A 22,328-nucleotide genomic window follows, 5' to 3' on the forward strand; every position below is an offset into this window, starting at 1 on the left:
TTTTTCACTAAAACGATTGAAAAACTGAATGACAGTTTTGTTTTGGTCATATTAACATCATATTAATAATAATAATATTAAGACATAAAATCATATAAATAATAAAAAATAATAATAAATTTCACAACCTGGCACACAGCTAAGTTCTGAGGTTCCTGAAGATGTCTTTCAAGACCTGATGTCCATTGCGATTAACATTGAATTCCGTGTTCTACAGCTCTGAAAGATCTTCAAATTAACTTTGAATATTATCACTTATAATAACTATTAAGATTATAATAGGTGCAAGTTGATGAGGCTACATCAGCATATAAAAGGTAAAAAGTGGGCTTACTTCTGTCTAGCAGTTGTAGGTCATATCTTCATTGTGATTGGTTGATCAAGGACCAATAAGTGACCAGGCATTAATCGTATTATGAAAGCTTAAAATTTGATTGGTTTACACTCACATTACTCTCTCTCTCTCTCTCTCTCTCTATTCCAATGGATGCAGGATCTGAAGTGGTTAAAACACTGTTCTGCATAATTGAGCTACAGACAGCAGGGGGCGCCAGACTCTTTCTCCACACATACCTCAATTGACTATTTTGACAGTTTTGCGTTCTCTTTTGAGTCCGGTATTTAGGCTACATATAGGAAGCACTGCATTACTGTTTCTTTTTTATTTTTTCTACAAATGTTAATAAACCATTGCGCTCTCCACTTTAACGGAACGTTTGAGTCCTTGGGATGTTCTGGGGCGCCAGAGGGGCTGGACCGAAAGTGGAAAACCATCTGAGAAAACAATTTTGTGGGGTGTGTGCGTTTCCCATTGTTTTAACCGCTCATTCGTGGGACAGGAATTCCACAACTGCTCCCGCCCACTGTCATTAGTCGTGTTCGTAGAATATTTAAATTGCTCATTAACAAGGTAATTTGTTTATGTCTGTCTTCTTTCCTCTTTCCTCAGTTCAGTCAGTTATGTGCTCGCGCCACAGGTGGGCTGTGCTCTCTACACCTGTCTACAGGAATGACATGTGATGCCCGTGAAGCATCACTGAAGCGAAGCGGACCGTAGCGCGTCCTCTCTGCATAGCGCGAGCTTGACCTTTAGTGGACTTGAGGCTGCTGTGCTGTTAAAACCAGACCAGAAAACTTACAGGTATGACAAACGGCTCTTAAATGTATCTAGTAGTCTAATCTTATCGATCTAATCGATAATTGATCCCTGAATTTGGTGAATTCTACAAAACCTTGTAGTTTGGCGGCTGTCGGTTTAACGTTCCTCACCGTGTCTCGTCGCTCAGTGCTGTCTATTAGCTTATTTCTAAGCGTCTCGTGGCAAGAGTAATTAGGACTTAAAGGTTGAGAGAAAAACAACAACTAATAACTTAAGCAAACTGTAATGTGTATGGGCGTTTCTTCCCCTTCAGACATTTTTATGTCCTAGGAATTGATTTTTCAATAAGATTTAAACATTTTTTGTTATGGGAATGTTACATTTAAACTGATGTGCAAACTTTTTCTCATTTATTTTGCTTCATGAAATGACCTTCATGTAGCATATGCTACAGATTTAGGCTATTGTGATATAATTTTAAACCATTTCAATTCTTATAATTTAGAAAATATCTGTATTTTTACTGACTATCCCAGTTGTGGCATCATTTCCAGCACAATGAATAATTTTACCTCCATATATATATATATATATATATATATATATATATATATATATATATATATATATATATATATATATACAAACCTGATTCCAGAAAAGTTGGGACACTGTACAAATTGTGAATTAAAAAGGAATGCAATAATTTACGAATCTCATAAACTTATATGTTATTCACAATAGAATATAGATAACATATCAAATGTTGAAAGTGAGACATTTTGAAATGTCATGCCAAATACTGGCTCATTTTGGATTTCATGAGAGCTACACATTCCAAAAAAGTTGGGACAGGTAGCAATAAGAGGCCGGAAAAGTTAAATGTACATATAAGGAACAGCTGGAGGATCAATTTGCAACTTATTAGGTCAATTGGCAACATTGGGTTGATTGTTGATTGGGTATAAAAAGAGTCTCTCAGAGTGGCAGTGTCTCTCATAAGTCAAGATGGGCAGAGGATCACCAATTCCCCCAATGCTGCGGTGAAAAATAGTGGAGCAATATCAAAGAGTTTGCAAAGAGTTTGAAGTTATCATCATCTACAGTGTATAATATCATCCAAAGATTCTGAGAATCTGGAACAATCTGTGCATAAGGGTCAAGGCCAGAAAACCATATTGGATGCCCGTGATCTTCGGGCCCTTAGACGGCACTGCATCACATACAGGAATGCTACTGTAATGGAAATCACAACATGGGCTCAGGAATACTTCCAGAAAACATTGTCGGTGAACACAATCCACCGTGCCATTCGCCGTCTAAAACACTATAGGTCAAAAAAGAAGCCATATCTAAACATGATCCAGAAGCGCAGGCATTTTCTCTGGGCCAAGGCTCATTTAAAATGGACTGTGGCAAAGTGGAAAACTGTTCTGTGGTCAGACTAATCAAAATTTGAAGTTCTTTTTGGAAATCTGGGACGCCATGTCATCTGGACTAAAGAGGACAAGGATAACTCAAGTTGTTATCAGCGCTCAGTTCAGAAGCCTGCATCTCTGATGGTATGGGGTTGCATGAGTGCGTGTGGACAGCTTACACATCTGGAAAGGCACCATCAATGCTGAAAGGTATATCCAAGTTCTAGAACAACATATGCTCCCATCCAGACGTCATCTCTTTCAGGAAAGACCTTGCATTTTCCAACATGACAATGCCAGACCACATACTGCATCAATTACAACATCATGGCTGCGTAGAAGAAAGATCCGGGTACTGAAATGGCCAGCCTGCAGTCCAGATCTTTCACCCATAGAAAACATTTGGCGCATCATAAAGAGGAAGATGCGACAAAGAAGACCTAAGACAGTTGAGCAACTAGAAGCCTGTATTAGACAAGAATGGGACAACATTCCTATTCCTAAACTTGAGCAACTTGTCTCCTCAGTCCCCAGACGTTTGCAGACTGTTATAAAAAGAAGAGGGGATGCCACACAGTGGTAAACATGGCCTTGTCCCAACTTTTTTGAGATGTGTTGATGCCATGAAATTTAAAATCATCTTATTTTTCCCTTAAAATGATACATTTTCTCAGTTTAAACATTTGAGATGTCATCTATGTTGTATTCTGAATAAAATATTGACATTTGAAACTTCCACATCATTGCATTCTGTTTTTATTCACAATTTGTACAGTGTCCCAACTTTTTTGGAATCGGGTTTGTATATTGACAATGGATGCAACAGTATTAGTGAAGAGAAATGTATTTAGGATACATAAAATGCTTTGACACTAGCTTTAGCAACACTAGGGAGTGTTTCCGAAAAAGTTTAAAATGTAATTTCACCACAGAGAATACAAAACACAATACTACATCATTGGAAATGTGGTGATAAGTGATGTTGTGGTGGAAATAAGAGAAAGTGACAGAAATCTCTCGTTATGCACGTCCATTGATTAAAATGCTATTAGCTGATAAATTAAATAAGCTTGTGATAATGTGAATTGCGTTTTAAGAGTTTTCCTCTAGAATTGTCCTAAAAATCCACGAACATGTTTGAAGAAAACGCCCATATAGCGTATCCCCCCCGCCCACTTTTAGATAGACCAAATATGAAAAGCATGTTCGTAAGTGATCTATACAATATGATCATTTACATGTTAATTTACACACAATTTACATAGCTTAAAGCAATAATGTACTTCATTATCTCTAGTGAACTGTTACAAAACGGTCTATAATAGAAATTTTAGATCTCAGTGTGTTTCAAAGTTTGACCTTTGTAGCATTATTATGTGTTTGCAGCCTAAACTAAGCTTCAGTGATTACATTACACATATGTGTCCTTGTCTGAGATTCAATCTGCTTCTCCCACATTTCTTTTTCCATCATAGCTGGTCCAATGATTTTTTTAAATTAACATCAGTTTTGATTATTCCCAAATTATTCATACAGCGTTGACTATCGTGAAAATGGAAACGGTAGGTATGGCAATTGCGTGTGACACTTTTTCAGTCATTTTAGGATTTGTATCCTGGTAACTGCCTAAAGCATCTCTGAATGGGAGTTTTCATCTTGTATGTCACCCCAAGCAAAACTTGCCCTTAGAACTAATTCCAGCTGTCTTAAATCTTATGTGTGATGCAAGGAATTGCACAGTTTGTTGAGCAAGATTACTTCTCTGCCATATTGGTGACACCTGCAGGCAGCTACAGTATTTACCTAATAACAAAAGTAGAACCCTATCAACTTAGTCTAAATCAAATATAACACTGAAGTCAAATAAATGTAATATGAAAATTGCAAATCGAACAAACCTGGGAAGTATTATTAATATATTCTTTATTGTCAGAGAAAGCATGTTTTGCCAATCATTGTGCAGTGCTGTTTTGCAACTATTGCAACAAAGTATTTCTGCATTGCTCTGTTCCAAGCCTATGATATTACCAGGGGTCAAGTCTCACACTGGGACAGGGTGGGATACAATGTAGTTGGCTCCATGAAACAGTCTAAGCAGGGAGCATTTGTAAACAAGCATTAATACTTATCCATACATGATGGGTCAAGTAGAAGAAGAAATTAAATATTGTTCTCTTGCTTTAAGAAATTAAATATTGTTCTCTTGCTTTAAAGAAACTCTGCTTGCAAGCATGATCTGCCATAGTGATTTGATAATTTCCATTATTTAGGAATTTGTTAAGGTGTTTCTTGGATTGAAGCTGTTTGAAACTGTACAAAGACTTGATCAAGAATCCAACATCTCAGTAGTTTAGTTAACCTAAAAATGAATCATAATTTAGCCTCATATTGTTCTAAATCCATATGACTGTCTCAGTTGTTTTTTTTTTTGTCCATAACAATGTTCTTTTGGACCCCATTGACTTTCATTATTTGGACAAAAACAGTTGAAACATTCTTTTGAAATATCTTCTTTTGTATCATACAGGTTTAGAATGATATGAGGTTGAGTAAATGATTAAAGAAATTTCATTTTTAGGTGAACTATTCCTTTAGCATGTATCTTTAAATAGCAAGGGGACAAAAATAGTCATGATATTCAAAAAATGCCTGAAAATAAAATTTCCAACTAAAACCTTGATAAATTTTGAATGCTTTAGAACACAGACTTAATTTTGATCTCTTTTCAAAGATGTGAAAAAGATTAAAAAAGTTATTAAAAAAGTTACAGAATTTTATGTTTATTGTTATGAAAAATGCACAAAAATACAATTTTAAATTGAATATGAAATATATATTTTCAAAAACACATTTTACTACTAGCTTACTATCTCAAAAAATGAGCTTTCAATAAGATTTTGTTTGGCTGCAGTACCAAAAGTTTTCACTAGATGAAATTCGTCTCCCATTCATTTCCAATGCAGTCATTTTTGATTGCAGGGAGCACAAGTGTGACTTTTTTTTTCAGAACCATTTAACCTTTTCATGTCCATAATTTTTGTGTGTGTGTTAAAGGGATAGTTCACCCAAAAATGAAAATTTGATGTTTATCTGCTTACCCCGAGGTCATCCAAGATGTAGGTGACTTTGTTTCTTCAGTAGAACACAAATGATGATTTTTAACTCCAACCAATGCAGTCTGTCAGCCGTATAATGTATGTCAATGGCAACACAATCTATAAGAGTCAAAAAAACATGCACAGACAAATCCAAATTAAACCCTGCGGCTCGTGACGACACATTGATGCCCCAAGACACGAAACGATAGGTTTGTGCGAGAAACCAAACAGTATATAATTTTTTACCTCTAAAACACCGATATGTCCAAATGCCCTGCGTATCCGGTTAGTGAGTAGTCAATGAAGTATAAGCGCGAGAGATCACTTCCGTCATCAGAATGCGTTTTCCTTTATTTTGTTTAGTCTGTATTTCTGTCATCTGTACAGTGAATCTAAAACTGATTCATACAGTGAACATACAAAGATGCCCTGTCTGCTCAGAGATGCTTTCAGTTAAAAGTGTGAGGACCACTTGAATAAGTGCTAGAAGGTATTTGTGTGTGTTTTATGTGTTTCAGTGTGTTAGCCTGTTTTTCAAATGATCAGTGATGTGATGATGGTTCAGGTGGGCAGTACAGGATGTTTGTGCATGTGTTCTCGTATGTGTACATGTTTGCTTTTAAGTGAAAGACACATTTGTTTATGTAGAGAGGCGAAATGCCAAACCATGCTGAAGCAAAAACAAGACAGCAGCTCTGAAGTGAACCTACAGCACACACACAAACTGTTTGTTTATGTGTGAGTCTGAAAAGGCATTGCATGAGACTGAAGGGGGTTGGCATGAGTTTGTCTTTATCATGTGTTCATCACCAGATTAATTATGTACTAGATGTGCGTGGGCGTGTTTATGTGTGTTTGTTGTCTGCTTCCATGGTTACCATGTCCATCACTGCTGCATGTTTTCTATGTCTGATGCTGTGAATAATTCATTCAGCTCTTGAGATGGCAATATGCATGATTAGCTGCTCATTGATATCCGTTAGTAGATTTGCGTTTAAATTTGAATAGGAGATTATGAAAGTGTATACTCTCTGTATCTGTATTATAAGTGGCATGCTGGATTGATTAAAATTGGGTCTTCCTGTTTACCTCCTCCTTATATAAATCCTCCCTCCCTCCCCTATAAATATAATTAATGAGATTATCAGGCCTCCTCTACACAAGCCAAGTGTTTCCAACTGTATGATGGTTTGGCTAAACGCAGACAGTCAGCAAGTCTGAAATGATTTTCAAAATACAGACGAGGAGAACGGAGTGATAATTCTTGAACCTTGATCTTGTTTTTTCCCATTCTTTTAAGCAATGTCACTCTTGCAGTCTCACTCTTGTACTAGATATCAGCATGACTTTAATTTGGCCTCTGGTAATCACAGCAGTACAACAAAGTGAGTGTGATGTCTTGCTAGGTCAAATGTTTTTTTCTTTGCTAATGGATTGCCCGGACGCTTCCACATTTCCGCATCGCAAATTCCAGCTGCAACACAATGTATGTAATTTTTGAGAAAATTGCACAGAACATTAACCTGTTAACTGTCATGGGCCCACCGGTGGGCCCACAGCCATTACATATTTAAAACAGTAATATTCTATACTAAACCTAAACTAATCTTGACAAACTATATATCATTTGAAAGCTTAGAATCTGTAGTTTACATATTTGGAGATTTTCAAAATAAATTACAGAGGAGCAGTAATTTATCAATTTGCAACAAGCATATTTTCATACTCATAAGGCATGTTCAGACCTTTATTTTGAAATAGCGATGAACATGAAAAATCATTAAAGATTGGTTGAAACATGTTTGTTTTCATGCCAAAAGATAACATCCATTAAATTTTTTGAGAAAAAAAGGTCTAAAAATGTTTTTAATAGAAAAAAAAATACATTTATGATTGTGGCGGCGATCTATAACCCACATGCATGTTATTTTTATGTTTATTAGAGGCTAAATTCATATCAAATTCTGCCAAACTTCCCATACTACTTCTATATAGGATGTCTACTTCATAAATTGTATGAAAATAATGTAAATATATGGTTCAGATGACTCAAACCATATATGGAAATGGAGGCGCCTTTTTATGGTCAGTAATGGAGCTTGGTTGTCATCTAGTGAAAAAGTGTGGTACTGCGCCCAAACAAAATCTTACTGAAAGCTCATTTTTTGAGATATCAACCTGAAATTTGGAACACAACTTGTTCAGATTTTTGGCTTTGATTTCCTTGCAGATTTAGAGTAAAACTTTTGTAAAATATATATTTTATATTTTATATAAAATATTATATTTTAACATTTTATATTTTCATAAACATAAACTTCTATAACTTTTTTCTGTTTCACTTACATAAGATATTTCACTTTTACAATAATTTGCCAAATTTCATCTTTAAAACAAGACCAGCCTTATGTCTATACTCCAAAGAATTCTTGAATTACAACCATTTAAGTTTGGATAGTGCATTTTCTTGTCTAAAACAAAAAGTGGGGGTGACAGTTAACAGGTTAAAGTAAACATTATGTTTATATTATATATATGTGTCATTGACAAATAAGGTTTTTAAAAGTGTAAAAAAAACATAATGGAGATGTAATTAATTTTGAAGTTTTATGAAGTGTTAACAATGAGATTGTGTTTTTGTTAATCAATTAACGCTGCTTTTGTCATTTTTTACAAGATGGACAAAATTTGTCACCAAAAAAGTCATTCGGTTTAACCAAAATTTCGGTTTTACCAAATTACACTTTTGGTTATACCAAATGACGATATTTTCAAACAATGCAAACAGACTGATATCTAACTAGCTAGTTAGAAAAAGGACAATCAAAAATTTCATACAAAATATTAAAAAATATTACTGCGGTTGTACCGAATGACCTGATGTTTCAAGACATGCGTATGAGCAAGTGAAAACAGGAATTTTTCAAATAGTTAAGAGAGAGTTAGTTACTTTGCTTCACGACCATGTGGTCCTTTGCAGGTGTCTGAATGATGTCACATGACATTGACAGCATGACTTGATCCAAAACGGTCCTTTTATTTTGGTTACTCCGAATGACATCAATGAAATTAAATTTTCCAGACATTTTTTCTCATAACAAAGCAATGACTTCTACACATAATTTTAATACCATTTTGCACTATGTTGATATATGATGTTATAAAATCATGCCAGAATAAAAAATATTTACATTACATTTTAGTATATTTTAATCACAAATTAAATGGCTGTATTGGCCTTTGGACGGTTAAACCGAATGACTCTTTGACACTTCAAAATCTTTAAAATACCTTTATATGTAGGAAAATATAATTAAAACCTTTTGGAGTCAATAAAAGAGATAGTTGTACTACGTCACATACTTTGGATGTCATATCTTTGTTTTTTTAATTATTATTAAGGCCTTTGGACAAAAAATGACCCGTCACATAATTGACCCATATACTAAAATGTTATGTTTACTATATACTAAATAATTATGTAATTAGTTATGATCAACAATTTGATCAAAAGAGTTTGCTGATACCACATTTTGCAATGGAAGAATACTATACCGGAAGCACACCTAGCACTAAGATTTTAGCGGAACTATGTAGGCAGTAGGTTTGCATAGAGTCCATTAAAATAGTTCCTAAAGAATTATCAGTCTTTACATTTTGCTTAGAGTATGGCAATTTTGCTGCTCAAAATGCTCTTTAATAACTCTTTAATTAACTTCAGGTTTTCATCTTATTGTTGTCTGCCCGCTCTGAACCTGGAGTGTGAGAAAACACTGAGAATGTTTTTTCCTCACGACTATGCGGATACTTGCACTACAAACGTTGAAATGTCCTGGTGCTGTTATAATCTATATGAGCACTCTTTAAGCATTGCTGGTCCAATGTAACTGTGGTAAAAAAAAAGAGCTTTTGGAAAAAGGCTTAGCTGTGTTTGCAGTGTTTCTGTGCTTAATCTGTTTGTAATTTTAAGAGAGAGAAAACAGGCCAAAAAAAGAGACAAATAGTCTTGCTGACGAATGATATTTATGCATCTGACAGCTATTTAGTGATCATTAGTTACAAATGTGCCTGAGCGTGTGAGGAAAAAGAGGGAGGACTGAGGAGGGAAAGAGCGAAAGGGAGGGAGGAGAAAAAAATGTTTTGAGGTTGAATCATGTGACTTTGTTTGGCCATTTTAATAGCCTATAGTCATGTCTGCATGTAGTGTCAGCGATCAGAAGATTTTAGACTATTTTTCTTGTCGCTCTCTCTCACTGTTTATTCACTTCATACTTGCACAAGTTAGATTGTGCATAAGTTAAACAGGCAACCCTTTTTCTCTTCCCTTCCTTAGTAAGGGATGACTCACCCCTGCTTTTTTTTCTGTGTACAAAGGGAAAGAGAAGGATTGCAGATGGTGGAAATAGAAACTTAGAGATCTAATGAAAATAGGAAAAAGTGAGAGAGAGTCTGACAGAGATTGACTTACAAAGTAATGCAAGAGAGTTTGATAACAGGAGAGAGAGAGAGAGAGAGAGAGAGATAGTTGTTTGTGAAGTTTTTAAAGTGGTCTTTTGACTAATCATGTGGGTGGGGCTTTGGGTGTGGGAGATTGTCGTCAAAGTTTTCCCTTCATGGACTTCTAGAGCAACAGAGAATGAATACATTTGTTTTATTTAGAGAGTGAGTGAGAGAGAGAAAGCAGAGCTCTATTAGTGTGCAAGCATAGAGGATGGACCGTGAGCACGTATGAATATGGATGTGCCTGTGCTTCAGTATATGACAGGGTAGAAGATTTTGGAGTGTGTCACATGCCGAGCCGAGAGGAGTACCTGCATGTGATAGGATGCACACACAGACTTGTCAACAACACCCTGAAGATTATTAGTTCATAACCAGTAGGAGTGAGGGATTCCCTTAAAGAGAAAGACAGAGAGAGAGAGGGAGAGAGAGAGAGAGAGAGAGAGAGAGAGAGAGAGAGAGAGAGAGAGAGAGAGAAAGGGGGAGAAGGATGAAGTACCGCCGTAGGGTAAGACTTCTTGTTTTAATTACATCTGTCTATGTGGGTGTGTCGTGTATGTCTGTATTCCTGTGTTGAAACAGTTATGTTTTAGTTTGTAAAGGTGAAAACCAATGTCCCACTTGTTAATTCCGTTGTATATAAATGGTTGATTACCAACTTATTTTTTTCTGATTGTTTGAGTGAGTACAGAGGTTTTGTTGTTGATTTGCCACTCTTTTATGCATAGCATGTCATGCATAGCTCTGGTGACACACATCTTTCCTATGAGGCCAGTCTGCCTATCTTATTGTCCAAGTTAGAGATCACTCACATGGGCTGCAGAGCACAAAACGGCCCTTATATGGAAGAGCTGGAGACATATAAACTCAAAAGCCCAGAGAAACGGCTCAGTGCCAGATTATACAGCAAAGCTGTAGTACATCTCCCTCAGGGAATACAGTACCCACATTCCCAGCTGTAGGAATGGTGTCCACAGGCTGCTGCTTTTGAAATACCATATAGAGCACTCAAACTTAAAGTGCCCCTATTATGCCTTTTTTAAGGTTCCTAATATTGTTTTGGGAGTCTCCTACAACAGGTTTACATGCATGCAAGGTCAAAAAACACTTTTGTTTTCTCATACATTTATTTTCACCTGAGTTTTTGATGTTTTGTAAACGATTCGTTAGAAGCAGTTCAAAGAATTGTAAACTGAAGTCGTGCTCCATCCTTGATCATTAGTCCAAGTAATAAGATGGACAAGCTGCATTAATCAACACATTTTTAGATAATTCCTTTACCCAAATTTGAATAGCAGAACTACAGAAACATGAGTTAGCTGGATAGCAGGAGACAGACTAGGGTGTACGTTACACAACATAACATACAAAACTATGAATTTTGAACGATCACTAGAAAATATAAACATCAATTATTAATCATACTTACAGGTTGATATTCAGAGGAGCAAGCTGGCCCAAATAAACTGGGCATTGAACCATATTTTAAGACCAAGCGTTTTGTGAATCCTGTGTTAAACTCCCCGAAGTTTGAGAAGCAGTCATCAGTAAAATGACAGAAACACAACAAAAGATTGTACAGGTGCTGGTCATATAATTAGAATATCATCAAAAAGTTGATTTATTTCACTAATTCCATTCAAAAAAGTGAAACTTGTATATTATATTATATTCATTACACACAGACTGATATATTTCAAATGTTTATTTCTTTTAATTTTGATGATTGTAACTGAAAACTAAGGAAAATCCCAAATTCAGTATCTCAGAAAATTAGAATATTACTTAAGAATACAAAGAAAGGATTTTTAGAAATCTTGGCCAATTGAAAAGTATGAGCATGTAGAGCACTCAATGCTTAGTTGGGGCTCCTTTTGCCTGAATTACAGCAGCAATGCGGCGTGGCATGGAGTCAATCAGTCTGTGGCACTGCTCAGGTGTCATGAGAGCCCAGGTTGCTCTGATAGTGGCCTTCAGCTCTTCTGCATTGTTGGGTCTGGCATATCGCATCTTCCTCTTCACAATACCCCATAGATTTTCTATGGGGTTAAGGTCAGGCGAGTTTGCTGGCCAATTAAGATCAGGGATACCATGGTCCTTAAACCAGGTACTGGTAGCTTTGGCACTGTGTGCAGGTGCCAAGTCCTGTTGGAAAATGAAATCTGCATCTCCATGAAGTTGATCAGCAGCAGGAAGCATGAAGTGCTCTAAAACGTCCTGGTATATGGATGCGTTGACCTTGGACCTCAGAAAACACAGTGGACCAACACCAGCAGATGACATGGCACCCCAAACCATCACTGACTGTGGAAACTTTACACTGGACCTCAAGCAACGTGGATTGTGTGCCTCTCCTCTCTTCCTCCAGACTCTGGGACCCTGATTTCCAAAGGAAATGCAAAATTTACTTTCATCAGAGAACATAACTTTGGACCACTCAGCAGCAGTCCAGTCCTTTGTGTCTTTAGCCCAGGTGAGACGCTTCTGACGCTCTGTTGTTCAAGAGTGGCTTGACACAAGAAATGCGACAGCTGAAACCCATGTCTTGCATACGTCTGTGCGTAGTGGTTCTTGAAGCACTGACTCCAGCTGCAGTCCACTCTTTGTGAATCTCCCCCACATTTTTGAATGGGTTTTGTTTCACAATCCTCTCCAGGGTGCGGTTATCCCTATTGCTTGTACACTTTTTTTTTTCTACCACATCTTTTCCTTCCCTTCGCCTCTCTATTAATGTGCTTGGACACAGAGCTCTGTGAACAGCCAGCCTCTTTTGCAATGACCTTTTGTGTCTTGCCCTCCTTGTGCAAGGTGTCAATGGTCGTCTTTTGGACAACTGTCAAGTCAGCAGTCTTCCCCATGATTGTGTAGCCTACAGAACTAGACTGAGAGACCATTTAAAGGACATAAAAGAGACCATAAAAGAGACCATTTTTGAGTTAATTAGCTGATTAGAGTGTGGCACCAGGTGTCTTCAATATTGAACCTTTTCACAATATTCAAATTTCCGAGATACTGAATTTGGGATTTTCCTTAGTTGTCAGTTATAATCATCAAAATTAAAAGAAATAAACGTTTGAAATATATCAGTCTGTGTGTAATGAATGAATATAATATACAAGTTTCACTTTTTGAATGGAATTAGTGAAATGAATCAACTTTGTGATGATATTCTAATTATATGAGCGGCAATATGCTAATGATTCATTGTGACGTCACAACGAAACGACTTGGGATTTGTTTTACAAATGACTTGTTTAATTGAGTCTACTCTTACAATAACTTTATATACGATGCACTTTCAGATTCTAAACTTTGCAGGATGTTTTCATTCACTTAGAGCTATGTTACACACTACATGAAAGATACTTTTCAAAAATCCATAATAGGGCACTTTAATCAGAATTCTTTGTTGAATAGACAGTGTGTGACACAAACATACAGGAACTCTGGATTTGAGTCACACAAGCAACTTGTGATCTCTTGCATCTGATGTTTCCTCTGTTTTGGGCAACTGCAAATGTAAAAGGGGTCTAAAATGTTTTTTGATCCAGTCACTCAAACTACATTTGGAGGTAGTTGAAAATAAAACTACCTCCAAAAAAGTTGAATAAACTTTTTTAAATTAAAATTGCTCTGTACTTTCATCAAACATAATAAATTCTAAACTGAAAATATTTTTTTTTTTTTTTTTTTTTTTACTTGTAGGTCAGTAAGCTTTTTTTCAGTAAGCATCTTAAGTTAAGTAGAGCATTAACTTTACATGAAAGTGATGTAGAACTTTCTTAGTTTGCCTAAATTGTCTATCAGTTTGCTGAGCAAATGGAAATGGTTACAGCATAAAGAGTTACTTTCTAGACCAATACAAGTTGTTAAACTTATTGAAATGGAAGAAACTTCCAAGTTAACTTTTCACTTAAACATAATTTTTACAACAAAATATAATCAAAAACACTACATAGAGCTAAAACATCTATCAGTTATGAATATCAATTATTTATGTCATTATAGACCAATTTGGTGTTTGCAAACAGCGATGACGTTTTTTATGGGCAGAGCCTACCTGGTTGCAGAAATTGACAGTTGAGCAGTGGCAGTCTATGGAAGCCACGAAATAAAAGAATAAAACAAAGTTAATTTCGAGTTTAAATCTCACAATTCTGACTTTTATTTCTCGCAAACCTGAGTTTATATCTCACATTTCTTACAAAGAAAAACAGAATTGTGAGATATGCTCGTTATCCTGTAACTCGTTATACTCCTTTTCTGAATTGCAATTTATCCTGCAATTCTGACTTTTTTCCCCTCAGAATTGTGAAATAAACTCACAATTGCGAGTTATAATGGCCGAACTGGGAGTCATAAACACGCAAATGCAAGAAAAAAAGTCAGAATTGTGAAATAAAAATTTTATAGACTATGTTTAAAAGTTATCTATGTAAAATGTTATAGGTTTATATATTATTTCATGCTGTAACTGCTATGTATGTATGTCCTCTGAACTGCATATGTGAATATTATGTAGACTGTTTACATCGAATTCCTGCTTTAATAGTAGACTAATCCTTGCAGGTGTCATCAGTCCAGTCTGTGAAACGTCTCTGTTTATCATCAAATGACGTTTTCAACGATGGTTTTCTTTAAAAATGAAGACTATATTTTTTTTGCATTCCGATTCCAACATCCAGAGGCACAAAAAAACGTTTTTCTCTTCTTCTCTGGATTTTGCAAATTTTCCTCTAATTGCTACCGCTATTTTTCTGCAACCACTATGCGCGCGCAGCTGCAAGTGACGTAATTGTGACGTCTGCTCCAAAGAGGTCTATAAGTCCATATGTTTTGACCAAAACCACACGTTTTCAAGTGCATCATCAGCAAGCAAACTAAGCATGCTTAGCAGCCTCGCCACCAAACTTGACATTGTAGGTTCTTGCGATTTTAATATTTTACATTTGTTCATATTAAGTGGCCTAAAAGTTGACTTTAATTTTTTATGATGTCAAACTTTAAAATAGCATTTGTCTGAGAAAATGGAAGTTGGATTTTTTTCACACTGTTGTAGTAAGTGATGTATGTAGTCATGAATTTAGTGACCCTCCCTTTGATGAAACCACAAGTATTCACAGGAGGCACATTTTAGATGCATGTAAACACCAGGTGTAAACAGTAATGTGTCTCAGCTGACCACTTCTGATTCAATCACCCGGGACAGTTGTTAATACCAGGTGTAATAAGGCCCAGATCCAAAAAGAGACCTGTGATCGTGAGCTTAGCCCACTCTTGCAGACCTCCCCCTCCCTTCTTTTTGCAACTAAGCTGGAGCCAGGCTTGGGTGTAAACAGGGCCTGAAATAAATAGAATGGCAAAAAAGATCTGAAATCTGGTGGACCTCATAACAGCATGAACACAGAACCAACTGCAATGTGTACACTTTGTTTGTGGTCAATAGTGTTTATCTGTGCTCAGCTGTGTGTTGCCATCTTCAGTTGGTTCTTTATTATTGTTTGATTAAAAAGTTGCTTTCTCTAATAATCACTTCCACCCATCAGCTCTGCATCTTTGAGCAGACCTGCACAATACATTCCTCCAGCTGAATAGTTTGTGTTATCTGCCTACTTGAAGTCTCTGTTGTGACATCCATGCTGTTTTTTAGAGAGGTCCTAGCTACTTTAAGAAATTCGTCATGCAGGCAAAATCTGAGAGCTTTTGCCCTTGAGCTGCTTGAGCAATCCTCACATTTGTCTTAGCAACAGTTTGCATTGAGCCCCTATTTTGCTGTAGCCTTAAACTCCAGCTGATTGGAACCTTTATTTTTTATCTATTGCAACATTTCTTTCTTGTCAAACATACATATTAGTATTTTGTCCATGTTTATCGATGGTATTCAGTTGACTAGTTAAGGGTGCCTTTTTCTTTTATCATTCTACCATGAAATTATTGTAAGTTACCAGGCTGCTAAAAGTACTTTGTAAAAAAAATTGAGTCTTTCAAAAGGGGTTTTATTTGAGAAAGTAAACTAATGTGTAGAGAGAAGTGAATTGCACCGCCTCACTTCAAGTGCATGATTTTTTCCCCCAAACAGTTCAGCGGAAATCCCTGCCCTGCAACCAGTTTCATTGGCTGAGGTTACGGTGATGGGGATCAGGACTGGGTGTAGGTAATCGTTACTGTGATTGACATGGCCAATGAAATGTTTAGAATCGGCTCCAGGGCGAGATTTCCGCTGAACTGGTTTGGCGGAAAAAAAATCTTGCGCAAGAAGTGAATCAGACTGGCGCTCCCCATGTTTCGTGTGATTGGCTGTTTGCTGCACGTGTCACACTTTCAGGTGGATGTGCATCAAAGTTAAAATCACAAACTCTGGATCAAATCCTGAGTTGACAGAGAATTATCGACTGTTGTGAGCCTGTTGTACCTGATCTAAACCAGGTCATATTTGTATGGTTTTGTCAACTCTAAACCTACTCTGAAACTCAGAGTTTGCTCAACTTGCTTCATGCAACAGCCTTCTGGAGGTTGCTGTGCCAGTTTTGGAATTAGTTATCACATTGTTCCACATTGGTGTATTATCCTATATGGCAAAAAATATAATTTCAAAAATATTTTTAAACATATTTCAAAATATATTTATGAAACACTTCAAGAGAGTCTGCACACTCTACCAAAGAAGTCATCAAATGCAAGATGATAACAACTTTACTGAAAAAAGTAAAAAAAAATTTTTTTTTTCTCAGTAAAGTTTTGTTTTTATCCCGCATTTGATGACTTCTTCATTGGTAGAGTGTGCCAAACCTCATTAGGACTTGTTTGAAGGCACGGTGAATTACTGACTACTCTCCGGAATATATTTATGTAAATATATGGCCATTATATTTTGGCCATTCTTTTTGTATATTTTAGAAAATGTATTAATATATATATTTAGATCAGTGTATCGATTTGATCAGTGTATTTTAGAATGTAAATTTAAATGGTGGATGCAAAATATAGTTTTGATCTTTAGTAGGCTATTCCATCCATTTGCATTTAACCTTGAAATGAAATATGAAACACATTTTGAAATATATTTTGGTATGAAGCTTGAAACTAAATATATTTTCAGTTTTAAAAATATATTTCATTGACCTTTTATATATTTAAAATGTATTTTTTTTTTTTTTTGCAGTATGGGATTGTTGCATCATCAGTCTAATTGTCCTGACCCTTAACATCTCATTAAATTCAAATTTAACTGTATTAAATTTAAAATTGTTCAATGTATTCAAAATTAACTGTAGTTGTTCAGTTTATATGTCAGTCGAATGGCCCTTACCTGTCTAACTTGGCAGTTCTTTGTCACAGCAAGCTTTAATCTGGACCAGTATTCATGCTAATGGTCAAAAATCAGGTGCTGCATTCATTGCTTGGTCATTGAGAATGCATGTAGCTAAATCTGGTCATGTGACTGAATCATGTGACTCTGGTCATATGCATTTTGGGAAGTCATTTTGAAATCAGTCTTTATTTTTGCAATTTCGTTTGAGGCTCTTTGTTGAGCACAAAATAACATACTTTACCTTCAAATAAGTAAATAAATAAATGAAAAACTCTGCACTTTGTTTCTAAACAAGCTCCTAAGTCTAACACAAAACCATTCCAAACTTGGCTTCAGTTGAGCTAATGAATCTTCAGTCTGTCAAATTGACAAAAACAAGTTTTGTTAACAACACTCAAGATCGGAAACTGATTAAACCAAGATCATTAACTTTAAATAACAAATCATTATTAAAAATGATCACATTTCCATGTTCATGTCCATTACATCATTAATACAGTAACAGATAAAGGCAGTACAGTTTCACAAAAGCAGAATAACATAAGAATACATTAGATCACCACAAACAATTGCTCACAAACCAGAAGTTGTTAAAGAGTTGTTTTTTTAATTTAGAAGCAGTCATGCACTAAAAAAAATCTGTAAAAGTAGGGCACAATGTACTGTAGTAATTTGACGGAATTTTCCATATTTATTTTTTACATGCGTTTTACTTTTATTTTGTTTGCATTTTGAACTTCATTGCGTTGTTTTAGGGTTAACGGAAATGTCCATAAAATTAATTAATGGGTAATGTCCTGGTAATTTTCTGCCAGTACTTTATCTTATAACTTTTATCACTGTCTTATTTTTACAGTGTAGACTTAATTTATACAGTGTAGACTAATTTTACAGTGTAGACCACTAATGAACACAGAAAGCATGAGGGACACAATGAGGAGAGAAATTCATTTTAGGGACAGATATCATTATCTGCTGGAGCTTGTTTTTGTGTACAGTATGTCTGCATCCTAGTGTGTAGTGTACATAAGAACACAAAACACACACACACACACACACACACACACACACACACACACACACACACACACACACACACACACACACACACACACACACAAAAGACTAAGAGAACAATGGATTAAGAATGGCAAAAGGAAAGATTTGAAAGTGCAGGTGGCCATAGAGGAGGTATCTGGTGAGTCGTTAAAATCTCGCTACAGGCTTTTTAGGCGACCCTTATCGCCAATTCATTGGAAAGGAATCTGTGGAACAACAGTGGAGCAGAGCCAAGGAAAGTGAACATCCACTCACTCTCCCAACAGATTATTGTTCTAGCATGAGCTTCCACAGGTGACCTTCCTGCCTCTCTCGCATACACACACACACTCTCTCTCTCTCTCGCTCTCTCTCTCTCTCTCTCTCTCTCTCTCTCGCTCGCTCGCTCGCGCTCTCTCTCTCTCTCTCGCTCTCTCTCTCGCTCTCTCTCTCTCTCTCTCTCTCTCTCTCTCTCTCTAAAGACACACTTCCTCAAACACTTAAGGTCTTGTCAGATTTTCCACTGGATTCACATGCAGAGGTACCAGCACTAACTCTGAAAAACAGACAACTGTGTTTGTGTGTCAGGAACCAATGCCAAATAGTTTCATGGCACCCTTTCTTAGTGGATTTGTGCTTGCATGAATGTGTGTGGTTTGTCTTTTGTTGATTTGTGCTTATTCTGACATTTACTGTGTATATCTGTGGTATTTACTTATAAATAAGTCCATAGGGAATCTCTTTTTTGTTTGCGTTTTTGCACTGATTTTGGAGGGAAATCTACAGAATTCTGTGAAATTGATTCAAATATGGTAGAATGTGTTGTATACCAGATTCTAGTACTTAGTTGAAATGGTTAATAATTACCCAAAGCATTTAATAAACAAAAACACAAGGGGCAGGGATGTGTACAACTTCAATGACGTGCCTTCCAATTCTGCAGATATTCTGTGGAACTTTCTTCAAAGTTTCTGTGGCCACAGATTCCAAGTGGGCCCAGTTATGTCTTCATACGCTCTCTCAGTTCCTGTACTGTGGCTCTGCTGTGTGTAAATGTTTGTATCGGTATTCTCTGTGTTTTTTCACTTTCTATCTCACTTTGTCTCTCTCTTTAGGCGGTTGATGTAGAGGGGGGTGTAAGGTTAGTGATGGAGAGCGCTCTCTCTGCAAGAGATCGGGTCGGTGTCCAAGACTTTCTGCTCTTGGAGAACCACAACAGTGAAGCTGCTTTCATTGAAAACCTGCGCCGACGGTACAGAGAGGGCCTCATTTATGTAAGACATACACAAGCACCAGCTCAACTACAGCCAGAATATGCTAAATACATAGTATAGTTTAAATCTATAATGCTATTTAAAAGTTTATGGTCAGTAAAAATATTTTTAATTAATTTATTTATTCAGCAATGACAGTCTATTTAAAATAAATTATGTTCACATGAACTTTCTATTCATTTAAAAATCCTGAAAAAAAAATAGACTTCTTTTTAAAACATAAAAATATTTTATTGAACTGTTTCTTTTCTTTCTCTCTTTATAAGACATATATTGGGTCAGTGCTGGTGTCAGTGAATCCTTACAGAGAGTTGGAGATTTACTCCAAACAGAATATGGAGCGCCACAGAGGAGTCAATTTCTATGAGATCTCACCTCACATGTGAGTGTTAAGTGTGTGTGTGTTAATGTGTGTCATGGCCCTGAGAATCCATGAGAACATTCCGCCAATTCTCTTAGTATGACTCACTTTCCTGGAGATTCCAGAGACTGGATCATGCATACAACTTTCCACTTATATATACACACACACATTCACACTCATACACACACACACCCATTTTAAAAAACATGAAATCCATCTCCACACCCATGCTATTCCAAGCTGTTTGATAGATTTAGAAATTGCCAGTTATTGGAAATGTTGTTAGCTTTGAGGCTAATGCTAATGTTCGCTTAAAAATTCACTTTTAGCTCATCAGTGCATTTAGATTTTCTCTTCTCATGCAGGAAAATGGAATTTTTTTTTTAATGACTCATCCTACGCTGCAGAATATTGTCCAATTAGATTCAAGCAAGTAGGAAATCATGGTTCATGGCTGTGACGCACTGTAACTAAAGCCTGCTGGCTATTTTAAAAAAGGGAGTCCAATGATGTCTGCAAAATGTCAATAAAATGAAGAATACTGTGTTTGTCAAACACTTTTATGGTGTTTTAAGCATTTAAACTTATACACATTGTTTTTTTTTTTTTAATACATGAAGAATATTTCATGCCATGGCTTTGAAACAAGAATTCTTAACTGTAACTGGTTTTATCAGGCTATCTGTGATTAAACAGTCTGTATGTGTCTGTGTGACTTCAGTTTTGCCCTAGCGGATAATTCATACCGTGCGCTGCGGACTGAGAGAAGAGATCAGTGCATTCTTATTTCGGGAGAGAGTGGCGCTGGAAAGACTGAGGCCTCCAAAAAAATACTTCAGTACTACACACACATCTGTCCCACTCGCAACAACACACACACTATCAGAGAGAGACTGTTGCAGTCCAACCCAGTACTGGAGGTAAGCACAAACACTGTAAGGATCCTCTGTAGTCTGTACACAGCATGCTAAAGTTTCACTCTGTCACAACAGGCTTTTGGGAATGCTAAAACTCTCCGGAATGACAACTCAAGTCGTTTTGGGAAATACATGGACATTCAATTTGATTATAAGGTAAATCTATTTCTACCTTAAAGACCACAACACTTTACTGAATTCCAGCCCATATCTACTGGTCTTATTTTGGATACATGTGTCTTGAAACTACTTTGACTACACTTTGGTTACGTTCACACTAGTGAAAGGCTGATATATTTAATATTTCATGAAATATTTGAGCATTTTCAGATTGTTGTCATAGGCTTGTACACAAAATAAAGTTATTCCTCCTTTGTGCACCATTATAAAGTTTTTTCTGTTTCTGTGCCTCCTCAGGGCGCTCCAATCGGAGGTCACATTCTGAACTACCTTTTAGAGAAATCCCGTGTGGCCCATCAGAACCATGGTGAGAGAAACTTCCACATCTTCTATCAGCTGCTGGAGGGTGGAGAGGACCCTCTTTTGAAGAGACTTGGTTTGGAGAAAACCAACCCACAACATTATCATTACCTTGTTAAGGTTTGTTAAATGTGTGTATATATGTCCATGAAAGAGAGCAGATTTGTCTACAGTTATTAGGCCCATGTCCATTGTTTGTATGTTTGTGGTGTGTTTGTTTTTTGTATGTAACAGATACACTTTCTCTCTGTCAGGGTAACTGTCCACGGGTGAGCTCTATCAATGATAAGAACGGTTGGAAAGTTGTGAGAAACGCTCTCACCATCATTGGCTTTCATGAGGAGGAGATACAGGTGCGCAGAACACATGCACACACACACACACACACACATCCTTTGGACATTAAATCTTCTGTCACTGTCAGGACACGCACTCATAAAGTCCCTCTACCTGTGTAGGAGCTGATGGAGATTGTGGCCAGTGTTTTACATCTGGGTAACACACAGTTTGGTGAGGATGAGGAGGGAGAAACACACGTAACCACTGAACAGCAACTGCAATATCTGTCCCAGGTGAGCTGAGTACTCCTGCTGTGATATCTTAATATAGATACCAGTCTCATTAGTCACTTGTCTCAGGTTTGTTGTGAGCTGTTGTGAAGAACGGTGTCCTGAGGTTGTTAGGATGTATACTTTTCCAAGCTTAAATGCGATTTAGGTCTCCATTTCAGATACACATGTCAGTTTAGTTAGGGGAGACATGGACAATTAAAACTTTTTTCCCATGATAACTCTACTACTACTGCAAATGTATCTGCCATATTTTTAT

The 22,328-nt window shown here is 36.5% G+C and overlaps 1 protein-coding gene across 4 annotated transcripts in view; it reads left to right on the top strand.

Annotated features, from left to right (window-relative positions):
* The first annotated feature begins 634 nt into the window (after positions 1-634).
* The window catches only part of myo1ca (myosin Ic, paralog a), a 35,572-nt gene continuing 13,878 nt past the window's right edge, over positions 635-22,328 (top strand). Inside the window, exons 1-9 of one of the 4 annotated variants that reach the window (XM_067406105.1) lie at positions 635-795; positions 950-1,141; positions 19,581-19,739; positions 20,006-20,121; positions 20,825-21,023; positions 21,096-21,176; positions 21,438-21,620; positions 21,755-21,853; positions 21,959-22,072. In XM_067406105.1, coding sequence (XP_067262206.1) covers positions 19,614-19,739; positions 20,006-20,121; positions 20,825-21,023; positions 21,096-21,176; positions 21,438-21,620; positions 21,755-21,853; positions 21,959-22,072 — 918 coding nt within the window. In that variant the 5' untranslated portion in view covers positions 635-795; positions 950-1,141; positions 19,581-19,613. Of the gene's footprint in view, positions 796-829; positions 1,142-10,212; positions 10,624-19,015; positions 19,113-19,580; positions 19,740-20,005; positions 20,122-20,824; positions 21,024-21,095; positions 21,177-21,437; positions 21,621-21,754; positions 21,854-21,958; positions 22,073-22,328 lie in introns of those variants that run through there. The other 3 variants (XM_067406104.1, XM_067406102.1, XM_067406103.1) reach the window with 3 other exon arrangements.

Source organism: Chanodichthys erythropterus, chromosome 13, assembly GCF_024489055.1.
Source record: "Chanodichthys erythropterus isolate Z2021 chromosome 13, ASM2448905v1, whole genome shotgun sequence".
Taxonomy (NCBI): Eukaryota; Metazoa; Chordata; class Actinopteri; order Cypriniformes; family Xenocyprididae; genus Chanodichthys; species Chanodichthys erythropterus.